The following is a 17,463-nucleotide window of genomic DNA, read 5'->3' on the forward strand; positions in this document are numbered from 1 at the left end:
CTGTTCATTATCTTTAGTTTTCACCGAGTAGTCTCACATACACAATACTGTTTAGTTTATAATGTCACAATAATTGTGATTTCTCCCAGCAGTGGACAGACTGTAGATTTCTATTTATCAGATTGTTTGAGAGCATTCCTCTACCACACTAATGCTGCTAAAACACGTTAACAGTGATGTTTTTATCTATAATATTTTATTTGTTTTGTATAATAGTAATAATATAAAAAAAACACATCTTTTTCAAGTTTGCATTATTAGCATAGTTGTGCACCTCCCTATATGTAGGTTTTAATTTTATTTACATGGTATCTGTTTATTTCGTAGGTGCCTAATGTGGAATGAACGTTCCATGTGTCTTAGGCATGAATGAAGTGCCCTGGCAGGAGCCCAGAGGAATGATGCATGCAAGCGGTGGGCAGGAATCCCTTGGGGTTGGAGTAGGGATTGCCCAAATTGGTGGAGCAGCATCAGGGCCACATAATCTACATGCCATGCCCCCCGGTGCTTCCAGTGCCCAGGTGCCCCTGAGTGGCCGCTCTCAGGATGATGCCACAGTGGGATATTTCTTCCAGAGACAAGCGGGTGAACAACTGAATGGCTACTCCAATAAACACCGTTGGCCTACAGGAGATAGCATAGATGCAGCGGTATGTAGCTCTCTATGGTTTGAATTTATTTTTGTAATTTCGTTGTTGTTTCTTTTGGACATGGCAAATCTATTGTTTTGTATTTTCTTTTATCTCAGTTCTTATGAGCTATGTACCCAGACACTGCATTGTCTTCATGTACTTCTAGGGTGTCTTTGTTTTGCCCCACAGCATATTTTCCATTCATTATTACAGAGAGGGGAACAAGTAACAGTTTCCCCTGCCTTTATGTTGGCAAAGCATCATAGGAATTTACGTTCTTCAAAGCTAGTGTACTATCTTTTGGGAACCCCTACATTAGACAAAAGAAAAAGGAATCATGGATTTTGGCAGTTGGTAAACCTAATTGTTTAATTTAGTGTGCATTTGCATTGGTTTTTTCTTTTTCTCCAACTTGTAAAATTGTCTATTCTTTTAGTCTCTACCACCTCTACTGGTGAGCCTGTCCATGCGTCACTATAAAGATAGTACACTGGTTAAATATCAGAAATTTAAGGGATACTATAGGCATCAAAACAACTTTAGCTTAATGAAGCAGTTTTGGTGTATAGGTCATGTCCCTGCAGTCTCACTGCACTATTATCTGTCATTTCGTAATTAAATTACTTTGGTAATACAGCCCTAGTCACACCTCCATGCATGTGACTTGCACAGCCTTCCTAAACACTTCCTGAAATGGAACCTAGACTTTCTAGGTTCCTTTATTGTACAATATGTTTAATTTAGAATTTATCTCCTGTCCTGTTAATAGCCTTCTCGAACCTGCAGGAGTCTCCTGTGTGTGATTAAATTACAATTTTCAGAACATGAGATAAAAACTTCAAAAGCAAGTTAACATCTGATTGAAAATGAAACCATTTTGAAGGTTTGGTTAGGACAGCGTAAACCGAAACAAATGTGATTTAACAGGACACTCCACTGCCCAAAAACAAAATAAATAAAAATCACCATTTAGTACATATACCCTCAATGTAAACCTGTATGCATTTAATAATGCGTTTTTCATTGGAGCTATATCTAAAATAAGCTTGCTAAACCTGCAGTTCTCTTAAGAAGTCTTTGTTAGTCAAGTGCTCTGAGCAATTGCTCTCTCTTGAGGTCAGCTTCATTGAGCTAACAAAACCAGGAAGTAACATTACCTGGTGTCTGCTTGAAAGCCAAGGGGGTGTAACCAGGTTAATTTATAAAAGTGTAAATTCCTATTGAAATCTGCACTTATTGCAAAATGAAAAAAAGAGGACAAACTATTCACACTCACAGTTTTTCAACAAGTTAAAGTTGTTTAGGGGTCTGAAGTGACCCTTTTACTCCTAAATGGCAGAGAATTGACCAGCGAGACTGCACTGGCATGATTTATACACCAAAACGACTTCAATAAGCTAAAGTTGTTTCAGTACCTATAGTATTTCTTTAAGGTTAACAGTGTGGAAATGGACTCAATCAAAATATAATAGAGGTGAAGCATTGTCAAATTTCCCCCTTATATAATGTATTGGTTTTGTGTTTGGCAATTCTAATTACTGAAATCAAATTAGAAAATCTAAATTAACGAACTATGTGCTTCCTCCACTCGCCTATCTTACTTACTGTAACATGTATAAATTAGACATTTACAGCTATCACAATTGCTTTTTTTGCTTTGAGAAAAATGACATAAAGTACTATTCATTCTTTAATATCTTAGCTGCAGATAATCTTTCTGGTATACTGGATTTCAGGTTATGTAATGCCCTTTGACTTGGCATAAAGCAGACTGCTTATCATAGCTGTTGTACACATGTTGTTTCGTGATTCTCCATGTTCCCTCCCTTGTTTGCACTGCTGCTCTGTTATCACAAGGACTGCTGTTAAAGGAACTCTCCAAGCTGAAATTTATGTGTGTGTATATGATGTGTGAATGTTAGATCGCAGTTAAATAAAACCGTGACACTGGCCCAAAAACATCATCATCTCATCCCTGGATGTTCTCTCTCTGTTCCTCTTTAATTCACATCTACAGGCGGGTTAGAATTGTGAAAAGTGTTTGTTTGCCATTGCAACTGAAATGCCGATTCTGATAAATCTTTCCCTGAACAAGTGCACATATCTACTAAACAGTTTGATTCTAGACTGATGTGCATATACAGCACTGAGTTATGAAAGAATTTACATTTTGACTTTCTCCTCATTTCCCATAAACAGAGCTGAAAATGAGTGGGCACTTTTTTCCCCACAGTTATAGTCATCACTGTTCTAAAAAATATCAATAGATAAACTTTTTTTTGAGTCTTGTTAATGGAGCATGCAAAACAATATAACCCCTCCTTCGCTGTAGTGGTTATGGTTCTATAAGTGCCGTGGCACTGTCCCACTGTATTTCATCAATCTGTTGTACAACTTTCCTGGGTGCCAACGGTAATGCACAAATAATCTGGGCTTACATTTTTCACGAGCCAAATGAAAATGTAGCTCTGGTGAGCCATGTTATTGCTTGCATTGACGAGTAATTTTGAAGGCCTAACAAACAGCAAAATAACATTTATTTATTTTTTCTTCTAAGGCACACTTTGAGGTGGAGTTGAGCTTCGTTTATTATGTTGATTGGAATGTCCCTTTAAACATTACTTGGAGTTTCCCTTTGGGATAGGGTTTATTTGTTACTTTTTAGAATGTGAAAGTACTTTCCGTGGGGTACATTCAGGATAACTAGATAAACAGAGAAATTACATTTGCTATATTTATGAATGACAAATTATAGAAGAATTTGGCAGAAAGTTATACGTATTCAAAATCTAGAATCATTCTGGTAAGAAGCACTACAGGTATTCGTGAGTTACATTTTTATCTTTATATCTAGCTTATTTTAGAACCTAAAGGTGGCTTCAATGTTTTTATTCATTGGTGTAATTTCCAGAGAAGTAACAGTTCCTCTTTAAGGGGGCTTTACTGCTCTAAGAGAACAAAGAGGGATCCTAAGCTCTGCCACACATATCTTTCTTAGAAGAGACTGAGAATTTTCTGTATCTGCCCTCCTAAACAAAAAAAGACAGAATTCCTTCATGGTCCATTTGTGTGTGTTCTTGACAGAAGTGGTTGCTGTGTTTTAAGTTTTTTTACCGGTCCAGCAATTCCCTTTGTTTTACTTGTACAATCTATAAGCAGCAAGTAGTTTGATCCCTTTATGAGGAAGTAATAATCTTTGCTTTCTGATAACACTAGCCCACGTCAAGAATAAAATAAAAAATGGGAAGCAGCTGTGCATTACATCTCGACACGCCATTCATAGACCAGCGTGCTCTGTGCAAGCTGTAACTAGCACCAAAATAAAAAGATGATGCTCATCATTGATTGTGCCTTTTGACTTTTACGTTTAATTACTGAAGGCTTTTGTGTGAGAAAAACAATCGTCGGTAGTGCTAATCAATCATTAAGTACATGTCTTCACATGTAGGCTACAATATTGTTTGACATTGGTTCTCTGCACTATTAGGAATGACCTTTTTTTTTCTGGTTTCATCCTAATTTTGTAAAAGTAGATTTGGAAAATATAAGAATAAATGTTCTACTTCCCATGCAACTATGTAGAAGTGAGCAAGAATTTAAATTTGCTTTTACCATATATACTAGCCTATAAGTCGAGTGTAGTTTTTTGACCAACAATTGTGAAATATGCTATGACTCGTGGATAAGTCGAAGGTACTGCATTCAAATGGAATTGTTCCCATTCGGTTCGGTTATCGTACTGCATTCGAATGGAATTGTTCTCCTTCCAAACAGACTCTGTGTGGTCCTCCTTGTTAACACCTCGCTATCACTGACCACCCTTGGCTGTTAACCACAACCAAACATTTCCTGGGTGGCCACCATTCGTACATACGAACGCACGTGTTCAAACAATATTGTCTCCCGAACGCAGGCAGAGGTACATGGTCGTCGACAGCATGGATCTCTGAGTTGGCTTCGCAAGCCTGCGAACCCCGCTGAAACTTGTACCACTGCCCGTTCGACTTCCCGAACAGCTAGGAGAACGGCGTTTAGGAGTCGAAATTCTATCGAAACTATCACTGACCCGTGGATATGTCGACTTTGCGTTTTAAAATGAAGTGTACGACTAAAATTTCTCAACTTATACACGAGTATTTACGAGGTTTTGGTACTGTTAATAACAAAAAAAAAAGTGATCTAACTTATATAACGGTATATACGGTAGGTTTTGGTACCGTTAATAACCACAAAAATGATCTAGCTAACTGTCCTGACACACTCAAGTTTCAGACTTAAGTGGAACTTTCTCAAATCTTAAAGTGGCTAAACTGTGTAGTATATAAAGCATAAAACAGGATGCAGTCGTTTAAAGAGTAACAGGGAATGTAAAAAATATGTTGATTTACAACAGCTAAAGAAATGGTACAGCATGTGAATCATGCGAAAGATGAAAGTTTTATTTAATTATAGGTAATGTGTTAAAAAATACAAGCAAACCTACAACCACATCATTTGCATGTAGATTTTGTTATTTTTTAATAGGAATGGTCAGATGTCCAATGACCTAAAAATGTGTTTAACCCCTTAAGGACACATGACATGTGTGACATGTCATGATTCCCTTTTATTCCAGACGTTTGGTCCTTAAGGGGTTAAAGCAAGCATGTCAAACTCAGTCTGGCACGGGCCACATAAACAAGGTTTAAGTTTATGTGGGCTGCAAAAAAAAATACCTTACATTTTCATAGAAACGTAGGGTTATTTTAAAAAGTACAGTATAAAATAACCCCCAGCACCCCCTCTGCTAAATCCCAGTGTTCCCCCCACCCCCTCTACTAAACCACCGCATCCCCCCCTTCCGCCCTGTGTCAAATCTGATCCTCCCGCTGACACTGACAGGCGCCCACCCACACGCTGGCTGACGGACAGGCGCCCACCCACACGCTGGCTGACGGACAGGCGCCCACCCACACGCTGGCTGACGGACAGGCGCCCACCCACACGCTGGCTGACGGACAGGCGCCCACCCACACGCTGGCTGACGGACAGGCGCCCACCCACACGCTGGCTGACGGACAGGCGCCCACCCACACGCTGGCTGACGGACAGGCGCCCACCCACACGCTGGCTGACAAAGGATTGGGGCACACCCGAGACCTGCATTTTGCATGAAAGGTGCTGCCGCAGTGACCAAACTTCATACATGAAAAAAAATTTGCGGCGCACTCAGACTACAAAAAATACAACACAAAGAAGGCTTCTGAATTGCCTCTTTAAGAATAAATATGGGGATTTAGTTCTGCCATATGATATTAAGCCCACCACTGCTTTCAAAGTACCCCAATGTTGGTGGGTCCTACGCTAAAATGTGGGGGACAAATTAAATAGTACTAGTGTTAAAAATAAAGTGTATTATTAAATCCTTGTAAGAGCAAAGTGAGTAAACAAAAATAAAGTTATGAAAGCAATTAAAAACAGTGTTAAAACTAAACGATTAAAGGGTTAGTGCTAGAATGAATATACTCACTATTGTAGATGATATCTGTTGAATGGAGAAAATAATAAAAGTGACCTGACTATTGAAAACTCCTCCTATATATACACACCTGTGGCCACCTCTAAAGGGGCCTCTGAAGCTGGTGGGCCTGGGCGGGGTGCTTAACCCCAAAGGAATCTGGTCTGAATTCCAAATACACTGTGTACAGAGAAAGGATTGGGGGCACACCCGAGACCTGCATTTTGCATGAAAGGTGCTGCCGCAGTGACCTAACTTCATACAGACCTGCGTGCTCTGTGCAAGCTGTAACTAGCACAAAAATAAAAAGATGATGTTCCGCATTGATTGTGCCTTTTGACTTTTACGTTTTAATACTGAAGGCTTTTGTGTGAGAAAAACAATCGTGGTAGTGCTAATCAATCATTAAGTACATGTCTTCACATGTAGGCTGCAATATTGTTTGACATTGGTTTTCTGCACCATTAGGAATGACCTCTTTAAAAAAAAAAAGAAAAAAAAAAAAAGATTTTTCTGGTTTCATCCTAATTTTGTAAAATTAGATTTGGGAACTATAAGAATACATGTTCTACTTCCCATGCAACTATGTAGAAGTGAGCAAGATTTTAAATTTGCTTTTACCATATATACTAGCCTATAAGTCGAGTGCAGTTTTTTGACCAACAACAGTGAAATATGCTACGACTCGTGGATAAGTCGAAGGTACTGCATTCAAATGGAATTGTTCTCCTTCCAAACAGACTCTGTGTGGTCCTCCTTGTTAACACCTCGTTATCACTGACCACCCTTGGCTGTTAACCACAAGCAAACATTTCCTGGGTGGCCACCATTCGTATATACGAACGCACGTGTTCAAACAATCTTGTCTCCCGAACGCAGACAGCGGTACATGGTCATCGACAGCATGGATCTCTGAGTTGGCTTCGCAAGCCTGCGAACCCCGCTGAAACTTGTACCACTGCCTGTTCGACTTCCCAAACAGCTTGGAGAACAGCGTTCAGGAGTCACAAATTATATCGAAACTATCACTGACCCGTGGATATGTCGACTTTGCATTTTAAAACAAAGTTTACGACTAAAATTTCTCAACTTATACACGAGTATATACGAGGTTTTGGTACTGTTAATAACAAAAAAAAAGTGATCTAACCAAACTGTGCTGACACACTCAAGTTTCAGACTTAAGTGGAACTTTCTCAAATCTTAAAGTGGCTAAACTGTGTAGTATATAAAGCATAACACAGGATGCAGTCGTTTAAAGAGTAACAGGAAATTTAAAAATATGTTGATTTACAACAGCTAAAGGTACAGCATGGTACAGCATATGAATCATGCAAAAGATGAGTTTTATTTAATTATAGGTAATGTGTTAAAAAAATACAAACAAACCTACAACCACATCATTTGCATGTAGATTTTGTGTTATTTTTTAATAGGAATGGTCAGATGTCCAATGACCTAAAAATGTGTTTAAAGCAAGCATGTCAAACTCAGTCTGGCACGGGCCACATAAACAAGGTTTAAGTTTATGTGGGCCGCAAAAAAAAATACCTTACATTTTCATAGAAACGTAGGGTTATTTTAAAAAGTACAGTATAAAATAACCCCCAGCACCCCCTCTGCTAAATCCCAGTCTCCCCCCCCCCCTACTAAACCACAGCACCCCCTCTACCACCCTGTGCCAAATATTATCCTCCCGCTGACACACACATATTCACTGACAGACATACACACACACTCACTGACAGACAGACAGACAGACACGCACATGCTGACAGACACACGCTCACTGACAGACACACACGCTCACTGACGGACACACTTGCTCACTGACAGACACACTTGCTCACTGACACACACTTGCTCACTGACACACACACTTGCTCACTGACAGACACACTTGCTCACTGACAGACACACTTGCTCACTGACAGACACACTTGCTCACTGACAGACACACTTGCTCACTGACAGACACACTTGCTCACTGACAGACACACTTGCTCACTGACAGACACACTTGCTCACTGACAGACACACTTGCTCACTGACAGACACACTTGCTCACTGACAGACACACTTGCTCACTGACAGACACACTTGCTCACTGACAGACACACTTGCTCACTGACAGACACACTTGCTCACTGACAGACACACTTGCTCACTGACAGACACACTTGCTCACTGACAGACACACTTGCTCACTGACAGACACACTTGCTCACTGACAGACACACTTGCTCACTGACAGACACACTTGCTCACTGACAGACACACTTGCTCACTGACAGACACACTTGCTCACTGACAGACACACTTGCTCACTGACAGACACACTTGCTCACTGACAGACACACTTGCTCACTGACAGACACACTTGCTCACTGACAGACACACTTGCTCACTGACAGACACACACGCTCACTGACAGACACACACGCTCACTGACAGACACACACGCTCACTGACAGACACACACGCTCACTGACAGACACACACGCTCACTGACAGACACACACGCTCACTGACAGACACACACGCTCACTGACAGACACACACGCTCACTGACAGACACACACGCTCACTGACAGACACACACGCTCACTGACAGACACACACGCTCACTGACAGACACACACGCTCACTGACAGACACACACGCTCACTGACAGACACACACGCTCACTGACAGACACACACGCTCACTGAGACACACACACACTCACTGACAGACACACACACACTCACTGACAGACACACACACACTCACTGACAGACACACACACACTCACTGACAGACACACACACACTCACTGACAGACACACACACACTCACTGACAGACACACACACACTCACTGACAGACACACACGCTCACTGACAGACACACACGCTCACTGACAGACACACACGCTCACTGACAGACACACACGCTCACTGACAGACACACACGCTCACTGACAGACACACACGCTCACTGACAGACACACACGCTCACTGAGACACACACACACTCACTGACAGACACACACACACTCACTGACAGACACACACACACTCACTGACAGACACACACACACTCACTGACAGACACACACACACTCACTGACAGACACACACACACTCACTGACAGACACACACACACTCACTGACAGACACACACACACTCACTGACAGACACACACACACTCACTGACAGACACACACACACTCACTGACAGACACACACACTCACTGACAGACAGAGAGAGACACACACACACACACACATACTCACTGACAGACAGAGAGAGACACACACACACACACACACACACACATACTCACTGACAGACAGAGAGAGACACACACACATACTCACTGACAGACAGAGAGAGACACTTACATTCTTTTCTTTATTGCTCCTTACCTTTTGGAGACGATGTGGGGCACCTCCCTGGGGTCCTTCTCACTGCTCCCTCGCGTGGTTTAGTAATGCCGGGTGCCGGAATATGACATCATATTGTGGCGCCCGGCTTCATTACAAACGGTGCGCACGAGGGAGCAGGAACACAGAGCTCCCTCGCTGCTTCTACTGTCCCTTCCTCCCCAGCCGAGTAAGTGTTTGCAGAGTAGGCACCTGCAATTTGGGTAGAGCAGGTGCCTACTCAGCTTGGAACATTAGGCATGTACTCGCGGCTCGCTGTGCCGCAAAGATGGTCCTTCTGGGCCGCGAGTTTGACATGCTTGGTTTAAAGGAATACTATAGCGTTAAGAACACAAACAAGTATTGATAATTCAATCGTTTTAATCTACCCTCTTTGTGAGGGTTTGAAAGGCGCGTGGTTATCACAATGCCGCTCCACCTCCACCAATGGGGAAACATATTGGAAGGCAAGTGCTCATGCCTGCAGACCATCTGGTGGAATAGCTGAGTTTAACTCTGTTATTGGGGCAGAAGTGCCAGCAAGAGGCATGTTAACCCTCTAATGTAAACATTGCTGAATCTACTTTACTGCAGTGTTTTCCTTTGCATGGTTAAAAAGACAGGGGAATGGAACCCAGACCACTTCATCTCAATGAAGCGGTCTGGGTGCCTAAAGAGTCCCTTTAACTTTCATCAACAGCAGTTTGAAGCCATGTTCTGTCTAAGGCAGCACAGGTCCATTGAGTTTGCTAGTAAACACAATTGATTTGTTCCCATTCCCACGTGTTTTAGTATCTCTACTCTTTCAGGATTTTACTAAAATAATACATGAAATCTCATGTGTTTAGCTAGGACAGTGATTGCAGGATATTCCTGGATATTGGGCAGTTGGCCAATTATTCAACATATCACGAAAGAAACATATGAAATTCTAATTGTGTAATACAAACATGAAACTATGCATCTGTTTATCTGGGTCAGTTGTTTGTTGTTGTGTTTTTTTGTCCAGTTGCATAGCTTAGTTTGTTTGCAAATTAATTGTCATTCATTCCATGTGATATTTAAAGGGTTGCTCAAGCCTCCATCACCATTTCTGCATGAACGCTGCCTGTACAGAGCGTCTGCACTTTTGTGCCATGGTCTAGTTGAATTCTGGCACACATGACAAAGGCAATCTAGAACAGCCTAATGTTAATTCTGTGCAAAGTCAATATTTTACAGGTTTTTCAATAAAAATAACGCGTTGGGGGCGGCGAGATCCTAGTGACTAGTGCACTATATGCCATTATAAATATATGACATAAAATAAAAAGATGCAATGGAAAAAAAGGTTGGAGTAACCCTTTATGTGAAAGTTATTGAGGTACACAATTGCTTAGGGTTTGACTGGGTTGTTTTTTCTAAGGTGGGGGAGAGCTTTTTTTTCCGTCCTTGAGTAGAAAAATGAAGTTTCTAAAACCTAATCTCTTAATTTTTGTATTAATTCCAGGTGAGGCCCGCAGATGAGATGAATAATGATTTCCAGGCACTCGCATTAGAACATCGTGGAATGGGGGAGGTCAGTCACTTACTGCTCTTGATTCAATCTCAACTCCATCAAGATACATTTTTTGTTTTGGGGCTACATGTCTTACACGTCTATTCATATTGTTAGCTCAAGGCATACTCAAAAGAACTTTGTATATTTTGTGTTTCCACTGTTTGCTGTAGACATTGGTAACAATATCACAATAGAAAAGCTTTTTTTATCAATTGAAAAGGTCACAGACACGTTTTATTCACCACTGTCAAAAGCAATCATTAGCTTTACAGATTCTTTCTATAGTTTTTAGTTGTTTTGCTTGTTTTAATTTTGTGGCCAGTATTTGGTTCCCTGTTCTATGTAAACTACTGCACAATTACATGTTTTGCTCACATTTTCTACTTTTAAGATCTTGGCAGCTTATATGTGTTAAATATAGTTTGTTCCCTCTGTCATAAGTTTGAGTTTAGGGTTTTCAGCTAGGCTCTGAACTCTATTTTTTTGTTTTTTGTTATTAACACTTAAAAGTACATGTTTAGAATCTATTCAGTAGATGATACAAACATAATTAGTGTTCTCTGAATTATTGGAATGAACTAAGAATTGGATCACATCCAGGATTGCCCCAAACATGGCAGGTAGATTCATAGAGTATATTAGCGATGGTGCTAATTTCCATGGGAAGAGCGGGTCATTGGATCCCTGAAACGGTATACTGCAAAAACCATAACAACCATAACTTATTAAACAGTTTTATTGCTAGGATGCTGTCCGTGCAAACATACCTTTCAAATATTTTATTAATTTTTTTACTTGATTACTTGAAAAAAAACTTACGTTCACTCTTTATCTATCTAGTCCAAAATCACATCTACCTTTGAGTTTACGGACTGGTACCTTACCAGAGTGATAGCAGGCCAACCCATTATAGTGTAAACAAATCAACTCCTTAAAAATGGGCTGGTTGCCTCCCCTCTGTGCTGCTACAGTTTCATATATGTTGGATGACTACGTTGTCGTCTCGTGAACTAATTTGCATATGCCCACCCAGAATCCCTTGCAGTAGTAACATCACTGGGAAAAGCAAGTCTTATGGCTTGATTGGTGTGCAGATGTGTGTTAAACAGTGCATTTACTAATATATATATATATATATATATATATATATATATATGTGTGTGTGTATGTATGTATATATAATATTTTTTTTGACAATTCTGATCGACTTTAATAAGAGTCTGAAACTAACAAACTCAAACTCTCTGGTCGCTTAATTCAACCCCATTTACTGTCTTTATATGGAAAAGCATGGCTTTGCCAGTGGTCTGAGCTGCACAGGGAGCTTGTTTATCCGTTCCATGGTTGAGGGTTAGAGCGTTTCTCCCACATGGACCTCGTGAAGGCTTTACATGAAATTAACAAAGGATCTGAAATCACCCAAGAGGGAACATTGAACAACCCTGAGTTAAAGTACTAGAAATGATTGACTTGACTGTGCCTAGCCATGTTACATGTACCCAGCTATTACCAGAACACCTGACATGAGCAGGGACAATTTACCATAGAATTGGATGGATGCACTCTGGACACTTTTTTTTTAAACCTCCAATCACTTTTTTGTTTGCCTTTTCTTTTTACGGTTCTACTTGTGAAACCTTCTATTGTATAATAAGTGTAGAAAAGTGAACTTTACTTAGAATGTCTTACCCTCCATTTACAGTTGTGTTTCTAGATTTGATAGTTTTCTTCAGTTAGGCTTTTCAAGCCAATATTTAGCCCATATTTTATGTCTCTTCTGTGTAAGTAAAATTGCTTTGTTGTTCTTCTCAAACAGCTTTTACCAGCCAAAAAATTTTGGGAACCAGACGATTCTGCAAAAGATGGACAGAAAGGGATGTTTCTTGCTGACGAATGGAGAGAAAACACATGGGGAGCATCACGTAAGTAACATAACGATATATATATTATAGTATATTTATGTTATGTAAGTAGATCCAGCACTTATACAATTGGATCTACTGAATAATTAAAGTAGATTAAAGTTTCTAAGGAATCAGGAAATCCTATGTTCTGCGCTTCCTGGGTGTGTGTGCGTCCGATTTTATGTACATGCGCAGGCTTGCAATGAATCTGTGTTGACTCTTATGAACTTGTGAGAGTCAACACAGAGGATCCATGATGCTCTACTCCCGGGAAGACTTGCGGTGCTTGACGGAGGTAAATATTGAACAAGATATCTAATGACAAAGAATGTGGAGCTTAAGTAAAGCTCTAAGTTTGCCCTCCTGCAGGTTGTACATAATGAAACTAATATCTATTTGTTTATAACTTTGCAAATAAGGTCATTTAAAAAAAACAAAAAAAAAACAACAAGGCAACCTGGTGGGGGAATATGGGGTATAGCAATATATATATATATATATATATATATATATATATATTTTTTTTTTTTTTTTTTTTTTTTTTTAAACTGACAAAGCTGCTCTAATAAGCAAGAGCTAGATAAATAATAAAGTAGTACTAGAGTAGTTCATAGATCAGAAGTAGAATATACAATAGATTAGAACTAGAAGAGCAGGTTAAAACCCGAAGAATAGCTCACAGGAAAGACCTACAAGAATAAAATCTAATGTATGTAATACACTTGGTAACTAAGATAATATCTTTCATTCTATCCAGAACACTGTCTGTGCCCTCATACAGGAAATACCCACAGACAAACGAAAGTCACATTTAAGTATAATCTATATGCTTGCTTTGTATTTAACTAGCACAATGTACAGATTAGAAGTCTAGATTAACGCCGACACTATCTTGTTTTTAGACATTGGAGTCCCTTTGAAGTTATACTAACCTTTTCAATAGCACCCCCAGACTAGTACAATTGTCACAGGTCTTTTACGATTAATGGTAAGTACGTGTCTTGAGCCAGTCTGCCTTTACAAGCATTTAAAAAACAGCCTCAAAATATGACGACTAAACCCATCTTGGAGAAGGGTAACAGGGAGTAAACATCCACCCCTAACACCAAACAACCAATAAGCAACTACACCCCTAGGACAGCTGACTGACCACTCTCCCACAAAGCCAAATCAATCAAGTTCATGCCGAACGCGATCACCAAACGTAAAACATAGCCAGAAGAACCACACCTTGTAAAACACCTTACTTGTACCCAATACTGTACACATCTTGTTACAATATTTGTTATTGTTAACTTACTTATATATGTTATGTTATAACAACAAAATTTAAAAAACTGACAGACGAAGAATATTTAAGTTAGCACACTAGGCTTCTGCAAAAGCCAACCAACGCAATGTTAATATATTGTATATTACCTGTAAGAATAAAAAATAAAAAAAAAAATACAGCCTCAAATATGATCACAGGACCACTTAATTTCCTTGTACTGTTCTTGGTTGAATAGTAAATGTGATATTATTTTTCACCTATACCACAACCTTGTTATCATTTTGTTAAAAAATATCTGTGGGTGCCTTAATGCATTTTGCTATTGAGGAATTAAAGCACACTCCAGACCTCTAAAGCACTTTAGCTTGCTGAAAAGATTTATGGGTGAAGAGTGTGTCCTATTTTCTACATTTTGGGAAAAGTACAGATTTTAATAGAAATTAACACTTTTATAAATTATGCTGGTTTCACCCCTCTGGCTTCTCCAGCAGACAACATGTTCTGTTACTTCCTGCTTCCGTTAGCTTTGTTGCACTGAACACAAGAGGCAGCAATTGCAAAAAAAAAAAAGACTTCTCAATGAACTGCATTGGGAAATCTTTGATTGGACAGCCACAGAAAGTCAGGGTGGGGTTAGTAGGGGGAGGGCTTGCAAAGGCAGCCGACAAGAGATCTGCAGTTTTTGAAAGATATAACTCAAATTAAAAAAATGCATAATTAAATGCATGCAAGTTTCCATTTGTGGTATGTCTACTAAACAGTATTTTTAAAAAAAAAAAAATAGTGTCCCCATCCTCAAAATTTTACCGTACTAGCTGGAACTTTTAACTTGCCATGACAAGCCTGAAGTTTCCAAGATACAGTCACTAGGGGGTGAATTTCTACTCACCAGGGCTAAATTTTCACTGGCCAATTGCTAGTGACAAGTTTGACAATAAAGTTTTAAATCCTGCCATATGAGTTGCTTGTAAATTGTGTAAAATGTATGACAGAGCTTGTTCTGTGTGTTGATTTTGTTGAATGTAGAATGTTTGGTAGGTGGCGAGCCATGGGTGTTCCATGGTTGGTGTTTTGAGTGTACCATGTCATATTGTTACGGTTCAGTTGATTTATTGGTACAAGGCAATACCGAATGCCCAAGTGAAGACTGGATCCAATATGTTTCTTGTGGTAAATACTTTCAGACCAGCTTTCTCAAGCTTTTGCCTCAAATACACAATTAAAATGGTTTGAGCCTGACACCTCAGACAATGTTGTTTTGCATTTAAATTTTCTATAGCGCATATTCTGCAGCGGTTTAAAATTATAGAAAGTGGTTAATATAGTGCACTTAGTACGTGCTCAAACGCAATTAATGTCTATGAGAATTTGAGGTAGGTGTGTATATGTATTGTTAGGTGTCTTGCTCAAGGACACTTACAGGATGACTGTCCTGTCAGATCCACTGAGTATGTGATTTGTCTTGCAGACCATTCCATGTCCCAGCCTATTATGGTACAGAGAAGACCTGGGCAAAGCTTTCATGGAAACCACGATGTAAACTCTGTCCTGTCCCCTCGCTCAGAAAGTGGAGGCCTTGGAGTGAGCATGGTAGAATATGTTTTGAGTTCCTCACCAGCTGACAAACTTGACCCACGATTCAGAAAAGGAGCTTATGTAAGTGACCTAAACAATATGAATCCTAAATGGTGGTCCTGTTGTAGTTGTCGTGGAGATCTATATAATATGTGAACTTTATTAAATGTGAAATAGAACAGGCCTCAATATCTTAATCTTACTTAATGCTACCTAAATAACACAATGTTTGGAGTTGTTTTATTATTTAAATTTTTTTTTGCTCTTGTTAAATTTATGAAATTTGTTTGCTATTATTTACATTATTTGCTTTAAGAAGACATAGACAATTCACTAAACTCTACATTTTTGCAAATTAAATCCAATTGAAAAAACTGAGACAAAAAAACGCTTTATCTGGAAAAAAATCTCCAACTTTTTGCCTCAGTTTTTCCATTAAGATTTAAAATGGCTTTTTCGCCTCAAAATTACCTTTCTCCTAATGTTTCCTCTTCTCTTCCTCTTTTATAATCTTTTTTTCATTTCTGATCTATTTCTCTTTAAAACATAAGACAGATTAAGGACTACTTTGTCTTCTGTATTTTTCCGACTCCCAACAGTTGTGATGAAACGGTGGAGCTTAACGCAAGCGCCCCTTCCTTTGTCAAGCTAACAAAGGGTGAAGCTTGCCTTAGACTCCATCTTTTCTCCACCCATTGCTAATATTGACAAATGTAGAAAAAATACATAGGCCAAAGCAGTGTGTACTTTCTTATGTTTTAAAGAGAATTAGTTTAGAAATGAAAAAAAGAACAGATTATGAAAGAGGAAACTATCAGAAAGTTTAGTGAATAAACCTGCGTGTTTCACTCTCTCCTCTCCCCACCCCCCCATAGTGAGTGTAAGTGCAGGCTGAGGGTAATGCGTGTGTTGGCTGTGTGCAATATGTACAGTGTGTGTTGGGTATTTGGTGTACACCTGCTGTGTGTAGTGTTGGTCGGCTGTGTATAGTGTGTAATAAGCCCCAGTTTGTTTCTCCCTGCAAACCCCCAATACTGTATCTGCCTTATCCTTTCCACTAGTGTCTCTGCTCCTACTCAGCCTTAACTCTCCAATTAGTATTTCTACTCCATACTGCTCCTCCCAGTCTCCTCCAGCCAGTGAGGGAGCAGACATGCAATATTTCCCGCACCCTGCTCAGAGCCTCTGGCATGAAATGGAGCCGGAGGCTGGACAAAGGGAACGACAGCAGCTTACAAAGTATGGCAGGCCTCTGAGAATTTCAGGCACTCTGTCAGCCCTTTGGAACGTGAGGGCACATGCTCCCTGTACCAGCTCTGCTGCTTGCCCGTGGAAGATTAAGGCAGATTAAAACTGCCTGCCCGGAACTGTATGTCCCGTGAGTTGGGCTATAGGAAATCCACATCCCTGGTGTCATAAGTTAATAGAAACCATATCCTATTGGTTTGTTAAACCGCTTTGACAAAATCTGTCTCAGGCACCCATAGTCCACCCCTTCCACGTTACCAAGTACAATTTTGTCAAATCTGGAGAGCAGTGATAGTCCAAGAGCACTGGAATGTGAAAACATTTTTATTTAACCAACAGAACACCAAAAACATATGTTTATTCATCCATTTTTTAATTGGTATCT

The 17,463-nt window shown here is 39.8% G+C and overlaps 1 protein-coding gene across 1 annotated transcript in view; it reads left to right on the forward strand.

Moving 5' to 3' along the window:
- PUM2 (pumilio RNA binding family member 2) overlaps positions 1-17,463 on the forward strand; it is a 65,020-nt gene that overhangs the window by 18,672 nt on the left and 28,885 nt on the right. Inside the window, exons 2-5 of the mRNA XM_063442122.1 lie at positions 328-650; positions 11,028-11,096; positions 12,895-13,000; positions 15,724-15,911. Of these exons, the coding sequence (XP_063298192.1) occupies positions 342-650; positions 11,028-11,096; positions 12,895-13,000; positions 15,724-15,911 (672 nt within the window). The 5' untranslated portion in view covers positions 328-341. The remainder of the gene's footprint in view (positions 1-327; positions 651-11,027; positions 11,097-12,894; positions 13,001-15,723; positions 15,912-17,463) is intronic.

The sequence above is a fragment of the Pelobates fuscus genome, chromosome 2 (assembly GCF_036172605.1).
Source record: "Pelobates fuscus isolate aPelFus1 chromosome 2, aPelFus1.pri, whole genome shotgun sequence".
NCBI classification, from domain to species: domain Eukaryota; kingdom Metazoa; phylum Chordata; class Amphibia; order Anura; family Pelobatidae; genus Pelobates; species Pelobates fuscus.